This window comes from Malaclemys terrapin, chromosome 13 (genome assembly GCF_027887155.1).
Source record: "Malaclemys terrapin pileata isolate rMalTer1 chromosome 13, rMalTer1.hap1, whole genome shotgun sequence".
Lineage (NCBI taxonomy): Eukaryota > Metazoa > Chordata > Testudines > Emydidae > Malaclemys > Malaclemys terrapin.
This window is the reverse complement of record NC_071517.1, coordinates 28,483,667-28,499,677: the sequence shown is the minus strand read 5'-3', so window position 1 is coordinate 28,499,677 and position 16,011 is coordinate 28,483,667. Positions and strand designations below refer to the sequence as shown.

Below are 16,011 nucleotides of genomic sequence, written 5' to 3'. Positions count from 1 at the left end.
TTTTCTACCTCTGTGTCCCTGCCTCTCTGCTGAGACTGACCAGGGATTTAATTGCAAGTCCCTCCTCCCAGGCACTAGGGGTGCTGTTATAGCTGGGCTGGATCAAGACCTGAGAGGTTATTGAAATTAGTGAAAAATAAGCAGAGAGAATCTGCTATTCCACAGATTTTCAGTCTGGGGATTCACTAACATATACCCACCCTGTCCTTCCCATGTTGGTAAATGGCAAGGGGGTCTTGGCTAGCACTTCTTTGCTGTGTGTGAATTTTTGCACAGATGCTGAAAAGCCAGCATTGCTATGAGGCAAAACTAAGAAAGTATACACACTAGGGTTACCATATTTCAGCAAGCAAAAAAGAGGACGGGAGGAGCCCCGCCTGAGCCCCGCCCCCATCCTGCCCTAGCCCCGCCCCTGCCCCACCCACGTCCTGCCCCCCTCAGAACCCCCAACCCTCCCCCCCGCTCCTTGTCCCCTGACTGCCCCCTCCTGGGACCCCTGCCCCTAACTGCCCCCCAGGACTCCACCCCTACCTAAGCCTCCCTGCCTCTTTTCCCCTGACTGTCCCCTCCTGAGACCCTCCCCCCCATCCTAACTGGCCCCCTAGGGCCCTACCCCCTACCTGTACCCTGACTGCTCCAACCCTTATCCACACCCCCACCCCCAGACAGACCCCTGGGACTCCCACACCCCATCCAACCACTCCCCACCCCCTGACAGCCCCCCCCAGAACTCCCGACCCATCTAAACCCCTCTGCTCCCTGTCCCATTGACTGCTCCGATCCCTCTCCCCACTCCTGCCCCCTGACAGCCCCCCCCCAGAACTCCCAACCCCCCCCTCGCTCCTTGTCCCCTGACTGCCCCCTCCTGGGACCCCTGCTCCTAACTGCCCTCCAGAACCCCACCCCCTACCTAAGCCTCCCTGTTCCTTATCCCCTAACTGCCCCTTCCTAAGACCCCCCTCCCTAACTGCCCCCCAGGACCCTACCCCCTCCTGTACCCTGACTGCCCAAAACCTTATGCACACCCTTCCCCAGAAAGCCCCCCCCGAACTCCCGACCCCCGCTCCGTCTCTTGACTGCCCCATCCAAAACCTCCCTGCCCCTTCTCCGATCCCCTGGCCCCCTTGTTGTTGGCCTTCACCTAATGTCTCTGTGAACTTGCTCAGGAAGGACCTGAGCCGTTCATTCCAGCACGCTGGCTGGCAGTGGAGGAGGAGCGGGGGAGGAGCTCCAGACTGCCAGAGGCGATCTGCGAATGCAGGGAGGGAGGGCGTGCTCTCAGCTGCAGGGGGGAGGCGGGGCTCTCTCCGGCTGTCGGAGCCCCATGTAAGTGGCACCATCCGGCCGGCTGCTCTGTTAGCCGCACGCACTCTGCATGGGGAGGATGGGAGGGGGGAAGTCCGGACATTTACAAATTCCCCCGGACGCTATTTTTAGCTCAAAAATCCGGACATGTCCAGGGGAATCCGGACGAATGGTGACCCTAATACACACTAAGGGGCATACTTCCAGCAAAGTGAATCTGTGTCTGCAACAGGACTGTTGCCAGCTCAGTCCAAATAAGAGATGCTAATAACAGGAAAGAGTGCTACATTCACTGTTCTTCAGCACGATCATTAATAGGGTAAATCTGTGTTTCTATGTTATTATTTAGCAAAATAAAATAAAGGAACTTATATTGTGTGTGTATTCAGAGAGGCTTTATTAGCAAGTTAACACCATAAATGTCCCTGAAATTAGTTTGAAAGTGTTGGTCCATGTGCCTAGCACAATGGATGCCCCATTTCTGGTTGGTCCTTAGGCACTACCATAATAAACATAATTCATATCTAAAGTTTCCTAAACAAAAGTTCTGCCTCATATTATATGCAGGGCTCCAGGAGTCTGGTGGAGGATGGGCACAGCAATAAGGATTTTGGACCTTAACTGCATTTCCATGCATTGTACTGTTTAATTGTTTGAGAAAACTACAATGTCACCCTATATTTCTGTAAGTAATGGACAGATATTCACAACATTCCCAACTTATTTACCATGAACTTAATAACAGTGTCACTCCTTAGACAGAAAATATTCCATTCCTCATCAGTGTTCCTTGAGCCAATGGTTCTCAACCAGGCATACACATACTCCTGGGGTTACTGCAGAGGTCTTCTAGGGGGGACATCAACTCATCTAGATATTTACCTAGTTTTACAACAGGCTGCATAAAAAGGACTAGTGAAGTCAGTACAAACTAAAATTTCATACAACTATGACTTGTTTATACTGTTCTGTATACTATATACTGAAATGTAAGTACAATATTCATATTCCAACTGATTTATTTTAAATTATATGGTAAAAATGAGATAGGAAGCAATTTTTCAGTAACAGTGTGACTGACACGTTTGTATATTTATGTCTGATTTTGCAGCCGAGTAGTTTTTAAGTTAGGTGAAACTTGGGGTACTCAAGACAAATCAGATTCCTGAAAGGGGTACAGTAGTCTGCAAAGGTTGAGAGCCACTGCTTTGGGCTGTAGTCCACGAAAGCTTATGCTCTAATAAATTTGTTAGTCTCTAAGGTGCCACAAGTACTCCTGTTCTTCTTTTTGCGGATACAGACTAACACGGCTGTTACTCTGAAACTTGCTTTGGGCTATTGCTTTAACAATGGACTCCTTCCAGCAAAGCAAGACATCATGAGTCAGATTCACGAGAGAGCCCGCCCACTTCCTGGTGCAGGACTAGCCGGAAACCTGACTGAGCTCAGAAAGCACTGCACAAGTACCCAGTTACACTCCCCCACAGAGAGCCATGGCTACAGAGAACCCTGTAGAAAGCCTTCAGGAGGAAGCTACTTGTCCCATCTGTCTGGAGTATTTTAAAGCCCCAGTGATTCTAGACTGCGGGCACAATTTCTGCCGGCTCTGTGTCACCCAGTGCTGGCAGGGATCCAATGCAAACTTCTCCTGCCCTCAGTGCAGAGAAATCCTTCAACACAGAAACTTCAGGCCCAACAGGCAGCTGGCAAATGTTGTAGAACTTGCCAAACAGCTGAGCTTACAGGTAGCAAAAGGAGCCGAAGGGGAGAGAGTGTGTGAGACGCATGGGGAGGCCCTGAAACTGTTCTGTGAAGAGGATCAGACCCCCATCTGCGTGGTGTGCGACAGGTCCAAGGAGCACAGAGCTCACGCTGTGGTTCCCATAGAGGAGGCTGCCCAGGAGTACAAGGTAGGATACCATCATGTAGTCATGTTATAGTTACAGCTTTGGATTTTAAAGAGATGAGGTGAATGAGGTAATATCTTTTACTGGACCAATTTATGGTTGTGAAAAAGACAAGCTTCCAAGCTTACACAGAGCTCTTCTTCAGGTCTAGATTTTAAAGACAGTTCAATTTCATTGCAATTTGCTGATAACACTTAATTCCTCTCTCTCTATCTGCTGTTATTGTAACAGAATTTCCCAACTCTGTAACACATTGATTGCATGAAAGATTAAATAAAGAAGTTTTCTGGAGAACAGAAACTTTTAAATGACAGCTACACTAGAGCTGGGGAAATAATTGATTTTGCAGTTCAGTGACTGACCTGAGAAACCGGAAAAAGTAATAGTTTCAGATTGACACAAAACAGCATTTTCCCCTTCAACAAAATGAAAACATGGAAAACAAATCATTTTTGATCAAACAAAATATTTTGTTTAATCTGAAATGAAATATTTTGTTCAACCTGAAACTAAATGTTTCAATTAGTTTTTGAGCGCTCTTTCCCCTTTTCTTCTCCCCCTTTGAAAAAAAAGTTAAATCTAACTAAATTTAAAACTGAAACATAATTTTAAAATGAAAAAGTTGTAACATTTGTTTTGAAAATGTTATATTGAAACATTTTGACTTTCTGTATTTTTCCTCCTCCCCCCCGCCCAAACTGTTCACCAAATGTGACCCAAATTCACAAACAGTTTCAGGCCCCAAACTGAACTTTTCAATGAATAAATTATTTACTGGAAAAAAATGTCACACAGCTCTAATTCACACATCAGACCTTTCTCCAATGTATCCATCTTGCTCTATTGTATTCTGATGGTTACAGTAATGCCAATAGGTTATGGAAAAGGAACTTGGTTCCATTCAATGTCTGTTTGATCAACGATTGTTTAAAATGTCATCCCTTTTGGCCTGAGCTATTAGACAAAATTTAGGGCTGCTTGCATTAGGAGGAGAAATTGATGATGGAGTATTAGATGGGTGCAATCATGTTTATTTTTTAAAAATGTACACAAAGTTCTGTTTCCCCGAACACACCAGACACAAACAACAGAAGGGAGTTTCCTTGCTCACAAGTCCAAGTCTGTTTTTCCAGCCAGCACTCTGCCCCAAACTCCTTCTTTTGTCTTCTGCTTGGACCATGCTATCCGTGTTTCTTTGGCTATTCTGGCTACTTTTCTCCTGTTTTCTCCCAACGCCCCTCCCCTCTGCTACACACAGACTGACACAGCTGCCATCCAATCAATCCATAGCCCCTGTGCTTGCAGTCAGTCCCACGGAAACCCCTCAGTCCATGTGGGTCAACTTCTACTCCAGCCTCGCTGTGTTGGCCCATGACTTGGGTGGTAGCATCTATTGTTTCAGCTATCACTAGACAAATGGACACTGAACTGCTCCCTCATTTAGCATGAATGAAAGTGGGCTAGCACAGCCATAAACTTCAAAAAACTCTACAAATACCCACCGATCAAAACACACTTGCTGGCAGCTACCATCTCTCTCCAGTATGACAATATACATAGATTTTGTTCCTAAAATCCACCCTCCCACAGTAAATAAATAAACTCTCAAATAATTAAAACTTTTTTTTCTACTCAGAAAAAAATTCAGACCCATTTGATGTCTCTGAAGAAAGAGAGAGAAAAACTACAGGAAATTCAAATGATGGATACACAGAGAAGCTGGGAACATCTGGTAGGTGCCAATAGTTATTAATGGATCTGACTGAAAAATGGAATTTCCATTCCATGGGAAATTCTGATATTTCTATATTTATTTTCATCTGGATCCAGGACAAAACATCAAAATATCAAAACTTCTCTTGGAGAAAGTTCAGAAAAGGTTTGATTCAGAAATACTGGCTTGTAAGAGAGATTGGATGCCAGAGGGGAGACCACAGTGCAGCAGGGAGATGCACCCCAATATTAATAGATAATACCTAAGTCTTATATAGCATTTTTCATCAATAGCTCCCCCAGGGGTCTGTTCTGGGACAAGTCCTATTCAACATATTCATAAATGATCTGGAAAAAGGGGTAAACAGTGAGGTGGCAAAATTTGCAGATGATACAAAATTACTAAAGATCTTGGAGTCATTGTGGATAGTTCTCTGAAAACATCCACTCAATGTGCAGCAGCAGTCAAAAAAGTGAACAGATGCTGGGAATTAGAATGTCATAGAATCATAGAATGTCAGGGTTGGAAGGGACCTCAGTAGGTCGTCTAGTCCAACCCCCTGCTCAAAGCAGGACCAATCCCCAGACAGATTTTTACCCCAGTTCCCTAAATGGCCCCCTCAAGGATTGAACTCACAACCCTGGGTTTAGCAGGTCAATGCTCAAACCACTGAGCTATCCCTCCCCCCCAATTATTAAGAAAGGGATAGATAATAGGACAGAAAATATCATATATGAAATATCATAAATCCATGGTACACCCAAATCTTGAATACTGTGTGCAGATGTGGTCGCCCCATCTCAAAAAAGATATATTGGAATTGGAAAAGGTTCAGAAAAGACCAACAAAAATTATTAGGGGTATGGAACGGCTTTTGTAAGAGGAGAGATTAATAAGACTATGACTTTTCAGCTTGGAAAAGAGATGGCTAAGGGGAGATATGACAGAGGTCTATAAAATCATGACTGGTGTAGAGAAAGCAGATAAGGAAGTTTTGTTTACTACTTCTAATAACACAAGAGCTAGGGGGTCACCAAATGAAATGAATAGACAGCAGGTTTAAAACAAATAAAAGGAAGTATTTCTTCACACAATGCACAGTCAACCTGTGGAACTCCTTGCCAGAGGATGTTGTGAAGGACAAGACCATAACAGGGTTCAAAAAAGAACTAGATAAATTCATGGAGGATAGGTCCATCAATGGCTATTAGCCAGGATGGGCAGGAATGGTGTCCCTAGCCTCTGTTTGCCAGAAGCTGGGAATGAGCAACAGGGGATGGATCATTTGATGATTACCTGTTCTGTTCATTCCCTCTCTGAGGCACTGTCCACTGTCGGAAGACAGGATACTGGGCTAGATGGACCCTTGGTCTGACCCAGTAAGGCCATTCTTACGTTCTTAAGCTCTTTACAAAGGAGGTCAATATCATTATCCTCATTTTGGCACAAGGTGGGTAAGTGACTTGCCAAGGTCACCAAGGAGCAGAGCTAGGAACAGAACCCAGGTCTTCCGACTCCCTGTCCACTGGAATGTCAACTTGAGCTGAACGTATACTACAGCACTGTAGCTGTGCTGGCCTAACCCCAGAGGGTATGTCTATCCAGCAATGTAAGCCAAGGGATAGTGAGACTTGAGTCAGCTGACCTGTATCAGGGAACCCCGGGCTTGAGTGTCTACACTGCACTTTAACCCTAGGCTAATGATTTTCTGACTCGTGCATGAACCTAGGGCTATAGCATCCGCACTGCTGTGAATAGACCTGAGTCAAAGTAACACTATCCCACAGTGCCTAGCACACACACCCCCTGTGTCGACACTCTAGCCCTAGGAATGTGGTGCACTGTGGGAAAACTCTACTGCCCACCCTATTTCCTAAGTGTGACACTGCTGTTGATGGGACTTAGGTGCCCACAAGGAGCACATGAGTACATACATGGCATAATTGGCTCCTTTGGTGGCTCTCTCAGTAGAATGGCTGCAGTGGGAGAAGGTTTTATATTGAACTACCATCTAATCTGAGAATTGGGCTCTCTGGCTCTAGGCAGAGTCACACTGTCAGGAAAATGCCCATGTGCCCCTATTCTGAGGCTAATTAGGATATCAGACTCCAGGGCTGTCAAACTAGTAAGATGAAACTTTGCAATTCTTAATGTTTAAAGTGGGCTGTCCAGTGAAGAGGTTTTTGTTTAGTTGTTTTTTTATTTATTTTTCTCTGTTTATTTTGAAGTTTGATATAAAATGAAGGTATCGGAGGGAAAACACACACACACACACACCCCAGCTGGCTGCTGCTGGCTGCAGAGCAGTGACGTGCATCCCCAGGGCTTTGGGTGCAGTGTGCTCCAGCACCCCGGGAACCCCTTATCCCTGCCCCCACCACACCTTGGGATGCAGGGATATGGGATCCCCGGGAGGCTGTGTGAAATTTTGGGGCTTACCACCCTGAAAGGGCATATTGGCCTGGGACCCACACAGTCCCAGAGGGGCCAGAGAGTGGAGTGAGGACCAAGCACCTGCCCCTGCCGTCCACCCCCAGTTGCAGCAGAGAGAAAGATAAGAGAAATGTAGAGTAGGTGTCTGTTCTTTGTGGGTTTTTCTCTGTGGGGGTGGGGGAGAGAGGGGGAATCAGTTTCTGTGTGTTTGGTGGAGTCTTTCTCTCTCTTTGTGTCTCAATACGGTTTGTAAAAACAACGAGGATCCTGTCTTCCTACTTACAATATTGCTGCTTTTTCATTTGTTTGTTCTATTGGTTTTTCTTTCTCCCCTAGCCTCTCTCCAAAGTCCCTGTCAATATTGGCTGAACCCCACTCCTTGCTGCCCGGTACCTGCATCTCCAGAAGGCAATGGGCACAGAAATTCCTCCTCATGTGAGACACAAAAACCTCCCTTCGAAGGGAGATAGGGTCCAAACTGGAACCTGTGGGAAAATCTTCTCCCTTGTGACCACAGGGCACATTCAAGTGTCAGGTGTTGAATTCTCAGGGGTTACTGTGAAATGCTCCTTCCCTCATGCCCAGGGCTTTATGACCTGACCCATGACTCCTCTCTGTGACCCTGACCAGCCTCTCTCTGTTTCTTTTTGTCTATTACAGAAACAGACAGAAGCTGAGAGGCAGAAGATTATGTCTGAGTTTGAGCAGCTGCATCAGTTCCTGAGGGAACAAGAGCGACTCCTGCTGGCCCGGCTGGCAGAGCTGGACCGGGAGATTGTGAAACTGCAGGATGAAAATGTCACCAAACTCTCCAAGGAGATTTCCCATCTCAGTGAGCAGATCAGTGAGCTGGAGGGGAAGTGCCGGCAGCCAGCCAGTGTATTCCTGCAGGTGAGGGACATTATAACCCCCACCTCAGATCCCTACACAGGGATGGGCAGGTTCCTGAATCATGAGCCTTGGAAAATAAATATATCAAATTGTTTAAAGCTGCAAACTTTCTCCTAAAAACTCCCTCTGGGACAGAAGTGGTAATGGTACAGTGAGTCCCCTCCAGAGCAGGAGGGATACCAAGTGTGGGGCATGTGGGACTGAGCTCCCTTTTTTCTCTCTCCCCTCTAGGACATCAGAAGCACCATGAGCAGGTATGTGGCTCCTTCTCCCTCCCCCTCATGCTTCTCAGCACTGGAAAGGGGCTCGGGAATCTTATTAGCACATCTCCCCAGGGCACAACAGCACAATGTGTGGGGCAGGGTCATTTCAGAGACCAATCTCCCTGTGTTGACCCTTAGCCCCGGGGTGTTACCCTTTTATACAGGACTGGAGAAGGGTTATTACCCTAGGAGAAGGGTTATTACCCTAAACATGGTAATGTCCATCTCTGAGGGACTGGCTGCCTCAGGAGTCTGGGAATGGAATACAGGTCTTTCATTACCTTTCACAATCACTGGCTACTCTTTTGCCCAAGTCAGCAGTGATCAGAACATTTACCACCTAATTTATGGTTTGGTAACGGGGTGAAATCATTTCAGGAATGGGTGAGCGGGGCTCTCAGACCAGTTCCTAGTGGGCAGATGCCCACCATGCAATAAATACAAGAACGTGGAAACATCCTGGCTCACAGAAGATGAAGGCCAGGGACTGAACTAGCCATGGAGACAACTCCCTTCTCATCCCTAGAGCTGGTTTCCAGATCAGTGCTGAAGCACATCAGTGGCCACTATGTAGAAAGATTGTGCTGCCATTGCCTGGGCTGTGCCTGCTCAGCGGCTGGATAAGATTGTCAACCCAGGGGGTTTCCTGGCAGAGCTCCAGTGATATAACCATACGCATATACTTCTGCTAGAAAATTTCCCACATAGACAGGCCCTTAGACTCCAGACCCTTAGGCCAGCTGCTGTCACTAGCGTGTAGTAATAAAATCACACAGAGAAATGTTTCTTTTCTCTCTAGGTCTGAGGAGAGGAAGTTCCAGCAGCTGCTGGAGGCTTCTTCTGAGCTGGAAAGGAGCCTCAGCAATTTCTGTCAGAAAAATATTGCTGTAAAGCTGACCCTGAACAAACTGAAAGGTACCGAGAAAGGAGCTAGGAGGGGACATCGAGAGAAGTCTCTGTGACTGTAGGAGGAGACAGCAGCCACTTCACAGCAGCCAGCAGAATAATCCCAAATTAGTTACTCAACCACATTCTACAGAGAGGGACCAACAGCCCTTCTCCCGCAGTTCAAAACTACAGGTTGAGGTTGCTATGCCTCGGGGCTAAGAGAATCCCCAGTGGGCTGGGGGCTGTCTAAAGTGCAGCCCAAGTGGAGCAGCCTATGGGTAACAGCCCTGCCCAGAGTCAGTGCAGCAGAGTCCCCTTTGGCCTGGGACTGCCCCTTCTGCTGGGCTGTGTGACTGTCTTAGCCGGTTCCTGCACGGGGGCAGTTCTCATCCGGCCAGAGCTAGGCTTTCTTCCCTATTTACGATGCAGTGTAAATGGGCTCCGGTGGGAAGGAGAATCCTTCCACAGATGGGTTTCTCACTGCTCCCAAAGACCCCTGTGTTCCCCAGGGCCTGCAGGCCCACTCTGGGCTTGTGAATCCACTGCTAACTCCTTGGGCAATAGTAACAGACATAAACTAATTAAGAACTAACTAGGGCAAATCCTGGTTCCTTCCACAGTGGTAATGGGTATTGGGGAGTGAACATATCTGTCCAATATCCCTGTGTTTAAAGGCTAATCTCCTAACTTTAAGTATTCACTTTTGAAAAATGTGTCATGCTTTGTGCCTCAGTTGTCCCATCTTTAAAATGGGGATAATTAGAATTGATTGGGAATCAGTTTCAACAAATGTCCCAGCTCAAGAACATAAGAATGGCCCTACTGGGTCAGACCAAAGGTCCATTTAGCCCAGTATCCTGTCTTCCAACAGTGGCCAGGGCCAGGTGCCCCAGAGGGAATGAACAGAACAGGTAATCATCAAGTGATCCATTTTATTTATTTATTTATTTTTTTTATTTTATCTCCTGTTGCTCATTCCCAGCTTCTGGCAAACAGAGGCTAGGGACACCATTCCTGCCCATCCTGGCTAATAGCCATTGATGGACCTATCCTCCACGAATTTATCTAGTTCTTTTTTGAACCCTGTTATGGTCTTGTCCTTCACAACATCCTTTGCCAAGGAGTTCCACAGGTTGACTGTGCATTGTGTGAAAAAATACTTCCTTTTATTTGTTTTAAACCTGCTGCCTACTCATTTCATTTGGTGACCCCTAGCTCTTGTGTTATGAGAAGTAGTAAACAACACTTTCTTATCTACTTTCTCTACACCAGTCATGATTTTATACACCTCTGTCATATCTCCCATTAGCCGCTCTTTTCCAAGCTGAAAAGTCCCAGTCTTCTTAATCTCTCCTCTTACGGAAGCCATTCCATTCGCCTAATAATTTTTGTTGCCCTTTTCTGAACCTTTTCCAATTCCAATATATCTTTTTTGAGATGGGGCAACCACTCAAATAAAATTGTGGAAAAAATAAGTCATAGTTGTCAAAATGTTTCATGTTGACATTTTTTAAAGGAAAATTTGAAGTGCCCTTTTGTTGTAAAATTTCAGCTGATTTAGACTAAAAAAAGTTAGAAAGAAGGTGAAAATTAAAAAGAATTGTTTGGGAACTTTCAAAATGAAACATTTTGATTCACCTGCATTGATTTCCCCCCCTATTTTGAGTTACAAAATATTTTTAAGACTTCAATTTTTTGTCCCATTTTGAGATGGAGAAAATTTTTGTACTCTAAAATATTTGAAAGATGGAAAACTAGTCTCTGCTCAGTTCTAGGGATAATTCTGTTCCACAGTGGGGACAAGAGTGAGATGTAATAATTGAGGGAATTTATAAAAGAAAATATCAGTCCTTTCTACACCATAAAGAAGCAGCCATATCTGAAGAAAAAAATCTAGTCCTTAATCTCTGTGAGTCTCACTTTCCCTGTCTTTAAAAATTGAGATGCTGTCTCTTTGGATGGTGGTGTAACTTGCTGAGTGACAGTAAAGTGCACTGACATGCTGTTGTGACAGTTGCTAACTTGACCAACACAGCATGGATTGAACTAGGGCTTCAGAGCTAAAATCATGAGTGTCAAGAACTTTACCTGTGGAGCCAAGCTTCCTACCTGAGTGTTGTAACAAACTCACATCCGCTGTAGATCAGAGGTGGGACACACCACATTTACCAATGGGTTATATACTTCTGCTCTACAGACAAAGCTCATCCCAAACAGCTGAGGTCCCCAATGCTTCAAACCCAGATAAGTCCCTTCTTACGTGAAAGCCACTATTGTGGCCAACCCTAGGAATCAAACCAAGGACCTAGGGATCAAACCAAGCACCCTCAGCTGAGCACAGGAATCTCTACAGCTTGAACTAAGGAACTTGCTGGGGCTGTCACAGATTTGCAGTCTCTGTGGATTGGGCACATACAGAGACAAAACACACTGACCACTGGGTTACACTGCCATCAGAGGGAAAAGGCAAAGTTTCTGATCAGTTTTAACCTAGCCACACTGGAAAAATGGATGTAGCTCTTTCTTCACTGCTTTGTCTGTCTTTATGTCTGGCTCTATCCATTTCTCTCTCATAACCAAAATGCAGTTATATTAACAAAGAGCAGGGACACCCCATAAACACGATAGCATGAAGTCTTGTCTCTTTCCCCTGTTCTTTCCACTAGATGTTCTGCCATTGGAACTGAAGACAGGAAAGGGGAAATCCATGGGATCAGATGAGAAGGGTATGTTTCCAGGTGGAATTGCTATTATTGTTATTATTTATTTATTACTAAATTAGAAGGAAAGACACTTCCCCAGAATAATATCTTTGTTTACTTGTTGTTAAAGTAGAAAGAAAGAAAGAATTACAGAGCACACTAAAACAATATAAAAATGATTAGATTTGAAGGAAACCGCAAGCTAAGATTACATCACTAGTTTGTCACATGTTTGTCACACGTTTGCTCATGTAGGCCGAGCTTTGTCTGTTAACAAGTTTTTCCGTGCAAATGGAGGCTTGGCCATTGGGGCTAGCCAGAATGGCTAGGAGGGCTGGCTGGGGTGCAGAGGAGGTTAGGGGCCCAGCTAGTGGGGTCTGGCCAGCATGGGGAGGGAATGAAGACTCCAGCTAGGGGGCCTGGACAGTGTGAGGTGAGACCCACCTATGGGGGGGTGGGGGTTGACTGGAGTGGGGAGTTAGGGGCATGGCTGGGGTGGCTGGTCAGAGTGGGAGTGAGGGGCATGGCTGGAAATCTGGGACTGGATGAGGGTGAGGGTACCAGCTTGGGGGTGATGAGAAGACTGGCTGGAGTGGGCAGGCAGGAGGCCCTGCTTGGGGGGCTTGGCATAGTGAGGGTAAGGGGCCTCCCTATGGGAATGGGCTCTATTGGGGGAGAGGAGCCCAGCTGGGCATACAGGTCAGCCTACATAAGCAATGTAGTGTACCTCCCCCTAGCAGCTACCTGTCATACATTTAGGTGGCAGCAGGGAGAGCCAGAGAGATTCCTCTGCCCACATCACCCTGGGCCTCTGTGGGCCTGACTTTAGTGGAAATTGGACTTTTCCAGTTTTCTGATTGTCCCCAAAGTTAGCAGGGTTCTGCCCGTTTGTGCCTCAACCAGGCCCATCTGGTCTGGAACTGATCAGGTGTTGTCCAAAGATGTCGTGTGATACGCACAGAAATACCTAATCGAGTTGAGTGGGGGCCTGGCTTCATTGTGCCCCAAAGATCCTGACATCAGCCTGAGCAGCCAGTTCACACACAGCCAATACACAGAAAAAGTCTCACCGACAGGCCCCCAAATACCCTTTACTCTGCCCCGGCACTGCTCATGGACATTTCTGGGTGGGATTGTCAGGAGCATCTAAGGGAGTCAGGAGCACAAGTTAAGTGCCAATGGGCCTTGTGCCTCTAACTCCCTTAGGTGTTCCTGAAAATCCCACCCCAGGTTCCTTTTTCATATTTAATGAGGAAAATGGAGTAGAGAGGCCCCTCAGAACTGTCGCACCTTTTCCCCTTCCCCTGGTTTGAGGGGCTTGCCATCCAGAAACTTCTCTTTGGGATGGGCTCTCCTGCGGGGGCTGAGCTCTGCCTGAAGCACTCTGCTTCTCTCCCCAGCGAGTGTGACTCTGGATCCAGACACGGCTCATCCCCGGCTTCTCCTGTCTGTGGATCGGAAAATTTTGACCTGGGACGTCATACGGCTGAACCGCCCTGAACATCCCCAGAGATTTGATTCGTCTCCTTGTGTGCTGGGCTGTGAGGAATTCACCTCAGGGAGACATTTCTGGGAGGTGGAGGTGGGGCATGGGACAGCCTGGGCTGTGGGTGTGGCCAGAGAGTCTGTGAAGAGAAAGGAGGAACTCAGTGCAGCACCTGAGGGGGGGATCTGGGCTGTGCAGAGGTGGGGGTTCCAGTTCCAGGCTCTCACCTCCCCTCCAACCCCCCTGTCTCTGAGCTGCATGCCCAGCAGGATCCAGGTGTCTCTGGACTGTGAACAGGGGCAGGTGGCATTTTTTAGTGCTGATGGTGAGGCCCCGATCTTCACTTTCCCACCAACCTCATTCACAGGGGAGAGACTCCGCCCTTTCTTCTGGGTCTGGGGTGTAGGTTCCCAACTCATTCTCTATTCCTGAGGCACCCGGTGGCACATGGCTCCCAGTTCCATGAAACGAGCTTCTCCGGCCTCTGATATCCTAGTCTCTTTGGCCCTGCATGGCTCCCATGTTCTTGCAGAGACATTTAAATGCAAAGTGAACAGACCAGAAAAGCTGCTGTCTCTGCCCCATCGTGGGTCTCTCCTGCTTGTCTCTGTCTCTCACCCTCTGAGGGATTATGACAGCCCTGCAAGGACTGGAAAATAGGGGTTCACAGCTTGCCTGTCTCTGAAGAGGGCAGGAGGGTTTCCAGGAGCCCCAAGTCTTGTATGACTCCGTGGTACCACAAAAGAGAACATGCATATCATGTGAAGAGAACCAAGTCATGGCTGTAATGCATTGCTCAAACTGTGACCTGCAGAGAGCTGTCTGGCTCCTCCCCCTTGTTTTCAGCTCCTGTGTTGCATTAAAATAGCCTTAGGATTCCTTCCCCAGGTGAGCGATTGCTGTGGTTGTCCCAGGGATGTTGAGGAGTGAGGAGGTGGGCGCTGCAGTCATGTCTGAGAGAGAAAATGGTCTGTGAGTCACTATATCTACTGGGTGTACACTGTGTTTAGCCTCACAACACTTCTGTGAGGTGGGGAAATGCTGTTACCCCATTTCAGAGAGAGGAATGTCCAGCACAGAGCAGATAAATGACTTGCCTGAAGTCACATAGGAAGACAGTTACAGAGCAGGGACTTGAACCTGGGTCTTCCAAATAAACAGCTAAACCACCAGACCAGCCTTCTTCGCTAAATTAGGAGCCTGGGAAAGGAGGATAAAGACAAAGCTACACGCAAGGAAAATACATTAGTAAAGTTTGTCTAATGATCCTCTCACTGACCCTCCCCACAATCACTGGGCCAGCCCTGTGCAGAGTCAGGTGATCACAGTGGACAGGACCTGAGTACCTGGTGGGAATGAAAATAGATTATTTTTTCAGGCCTGCTCTGAAATGCTCAGGCTGCCTCTGAATGCCTAGATATGTTCTGTGCTCAGCTTTCGAGCCCCACTGCCCAAAGCTCTTCCTCTCTCCTGGTCTGTTTGTGTTCCCTAGATAAACTTCTCCACCTGGGCCCTGCTGTTTCTAAACAGATCCCTCTGGAGGAAGAGATGAGAAACAGAGACACATACATCTCTCTGTCACCCACAATCTCTGCAACTCCCTGCCCCTTCTCTGGTGGGGATCTATAGTAAAAAAGAGTCTATTTGGGCTCTGAGCTGATAAAGCTGCTTCCTCCCCAGCAGTGCCCCCAGATGTCTGGCTCCAGATTAATAACACTCCCCCCTGCCCCCAATGTGGGAAGTGGCTGAAAGTCCATGCGTGGCTGCTCAGGGGCCTGTGGGGAATGCAGTATTGTCAACTTCAGGAGATCAAAAATGAGTCTGACTCCCAAAAATTATGAGATTGGCCCCCAAATCATGACATTTTAATAAAAGATTATAGTGTGTTTTTAGGTCAGTCTCTTGATTTTTGAACTCCCCAGTGTTCCCTAGATAAACTTCTCCCCCAGGGTGTGTGCATGTGACGTTGCCACATTCTCCCATGTACTAGTAAGGTGATTTTGGCCTCTGCTGCAGGAGCTCTCAACCCCTAAAGGAAGCAAATGACAGAAATATAACCACAACCTTTACTCCAAACTATCTTAGGGTGGGATTTCAACAACATGTAGGTGAGTTTGGTGCATAGGTCCCATTCAAAGTCAATGGGTTTTGTGCTCCTAATTCCCTTTGGTACTTTTGAAAATTGCAACATTAGTTGGGAGTTTCATTTTGAGGATAAGAATCCTGCAAATGCTTAAGAACGTGCTGAACTTTGTGCGTGTGAGTTGTCCCTTTGAGTTTAAATTTATGCACATGGAGAAGTGTTGGCAGGGGAAAAATTGAATGGTTGCTTTAAAAAAAAGAGAGAATTTGCATCTGGGAACTTTGCATTTATTTATTCTTACTTCAGATCAGAGCCAAGCGTCAGAGCCCGTGCTATTGC

General features: G+C 46.8%; 1 protein-coding gene across 1 annotated transcript; it reads left to right on the top strand.

The window, feature by feature from the left end:
- The first annotated feature begins 2,652 nt into the window (after positions 1-2,652).
- LOC128848286 (zinc finger protein RFP-like) lies at positions 2,653-15,481 on the top strand. The gene is made up of 7 exons (XM_054048196.1): positions 2,653-3,215; positions 4,849-4,944; positions 8,020-8,250; positions 8,482-8,504; positions 9,313-9,428; positions 12,068-12,127; positions 13,504-15,481. The coding sequence occupies exons 1-7, from the start codon at positions 2,799-2,801 to the stop codon at positions 14,019-14,021; spliced, it is 1,461 nt and encodes a 486-aa protein (XP_053904171.1). The 5' UTR covers positions 2,653-2,798; the 3' UTR covers positions 14,022-15,481.
- The last annotated feature ends 530 nt before the right edge of the window (positions 15,482-16,011 follow it).

Excerpts from the sequence above, each read along its gene's own strand:
- LOC128848286 (XM_054048196.1), top strand. The coding sequence starts at position 2,799 with ATGGCTACAGAGAACCCTGTAGAAAGCCTTCAGGAGGAAGCTACTTGT. Across the intron at positions 9,429-12,067 it reads GACCCTGAACAAACTGAAAG|ATGTTCTGCCATTGGAACTG; the intron begins GTACCGAGAAAG and ends TCTTTCCACTAG. Across the intron at positions 12,128-13,503 it reads CATGGGATCAGATGAGAAGG|CGAGTGTGACTCTGGATCCA; the intron begins GTATGTTTCCAG and ends TTCTCTCCCCAG.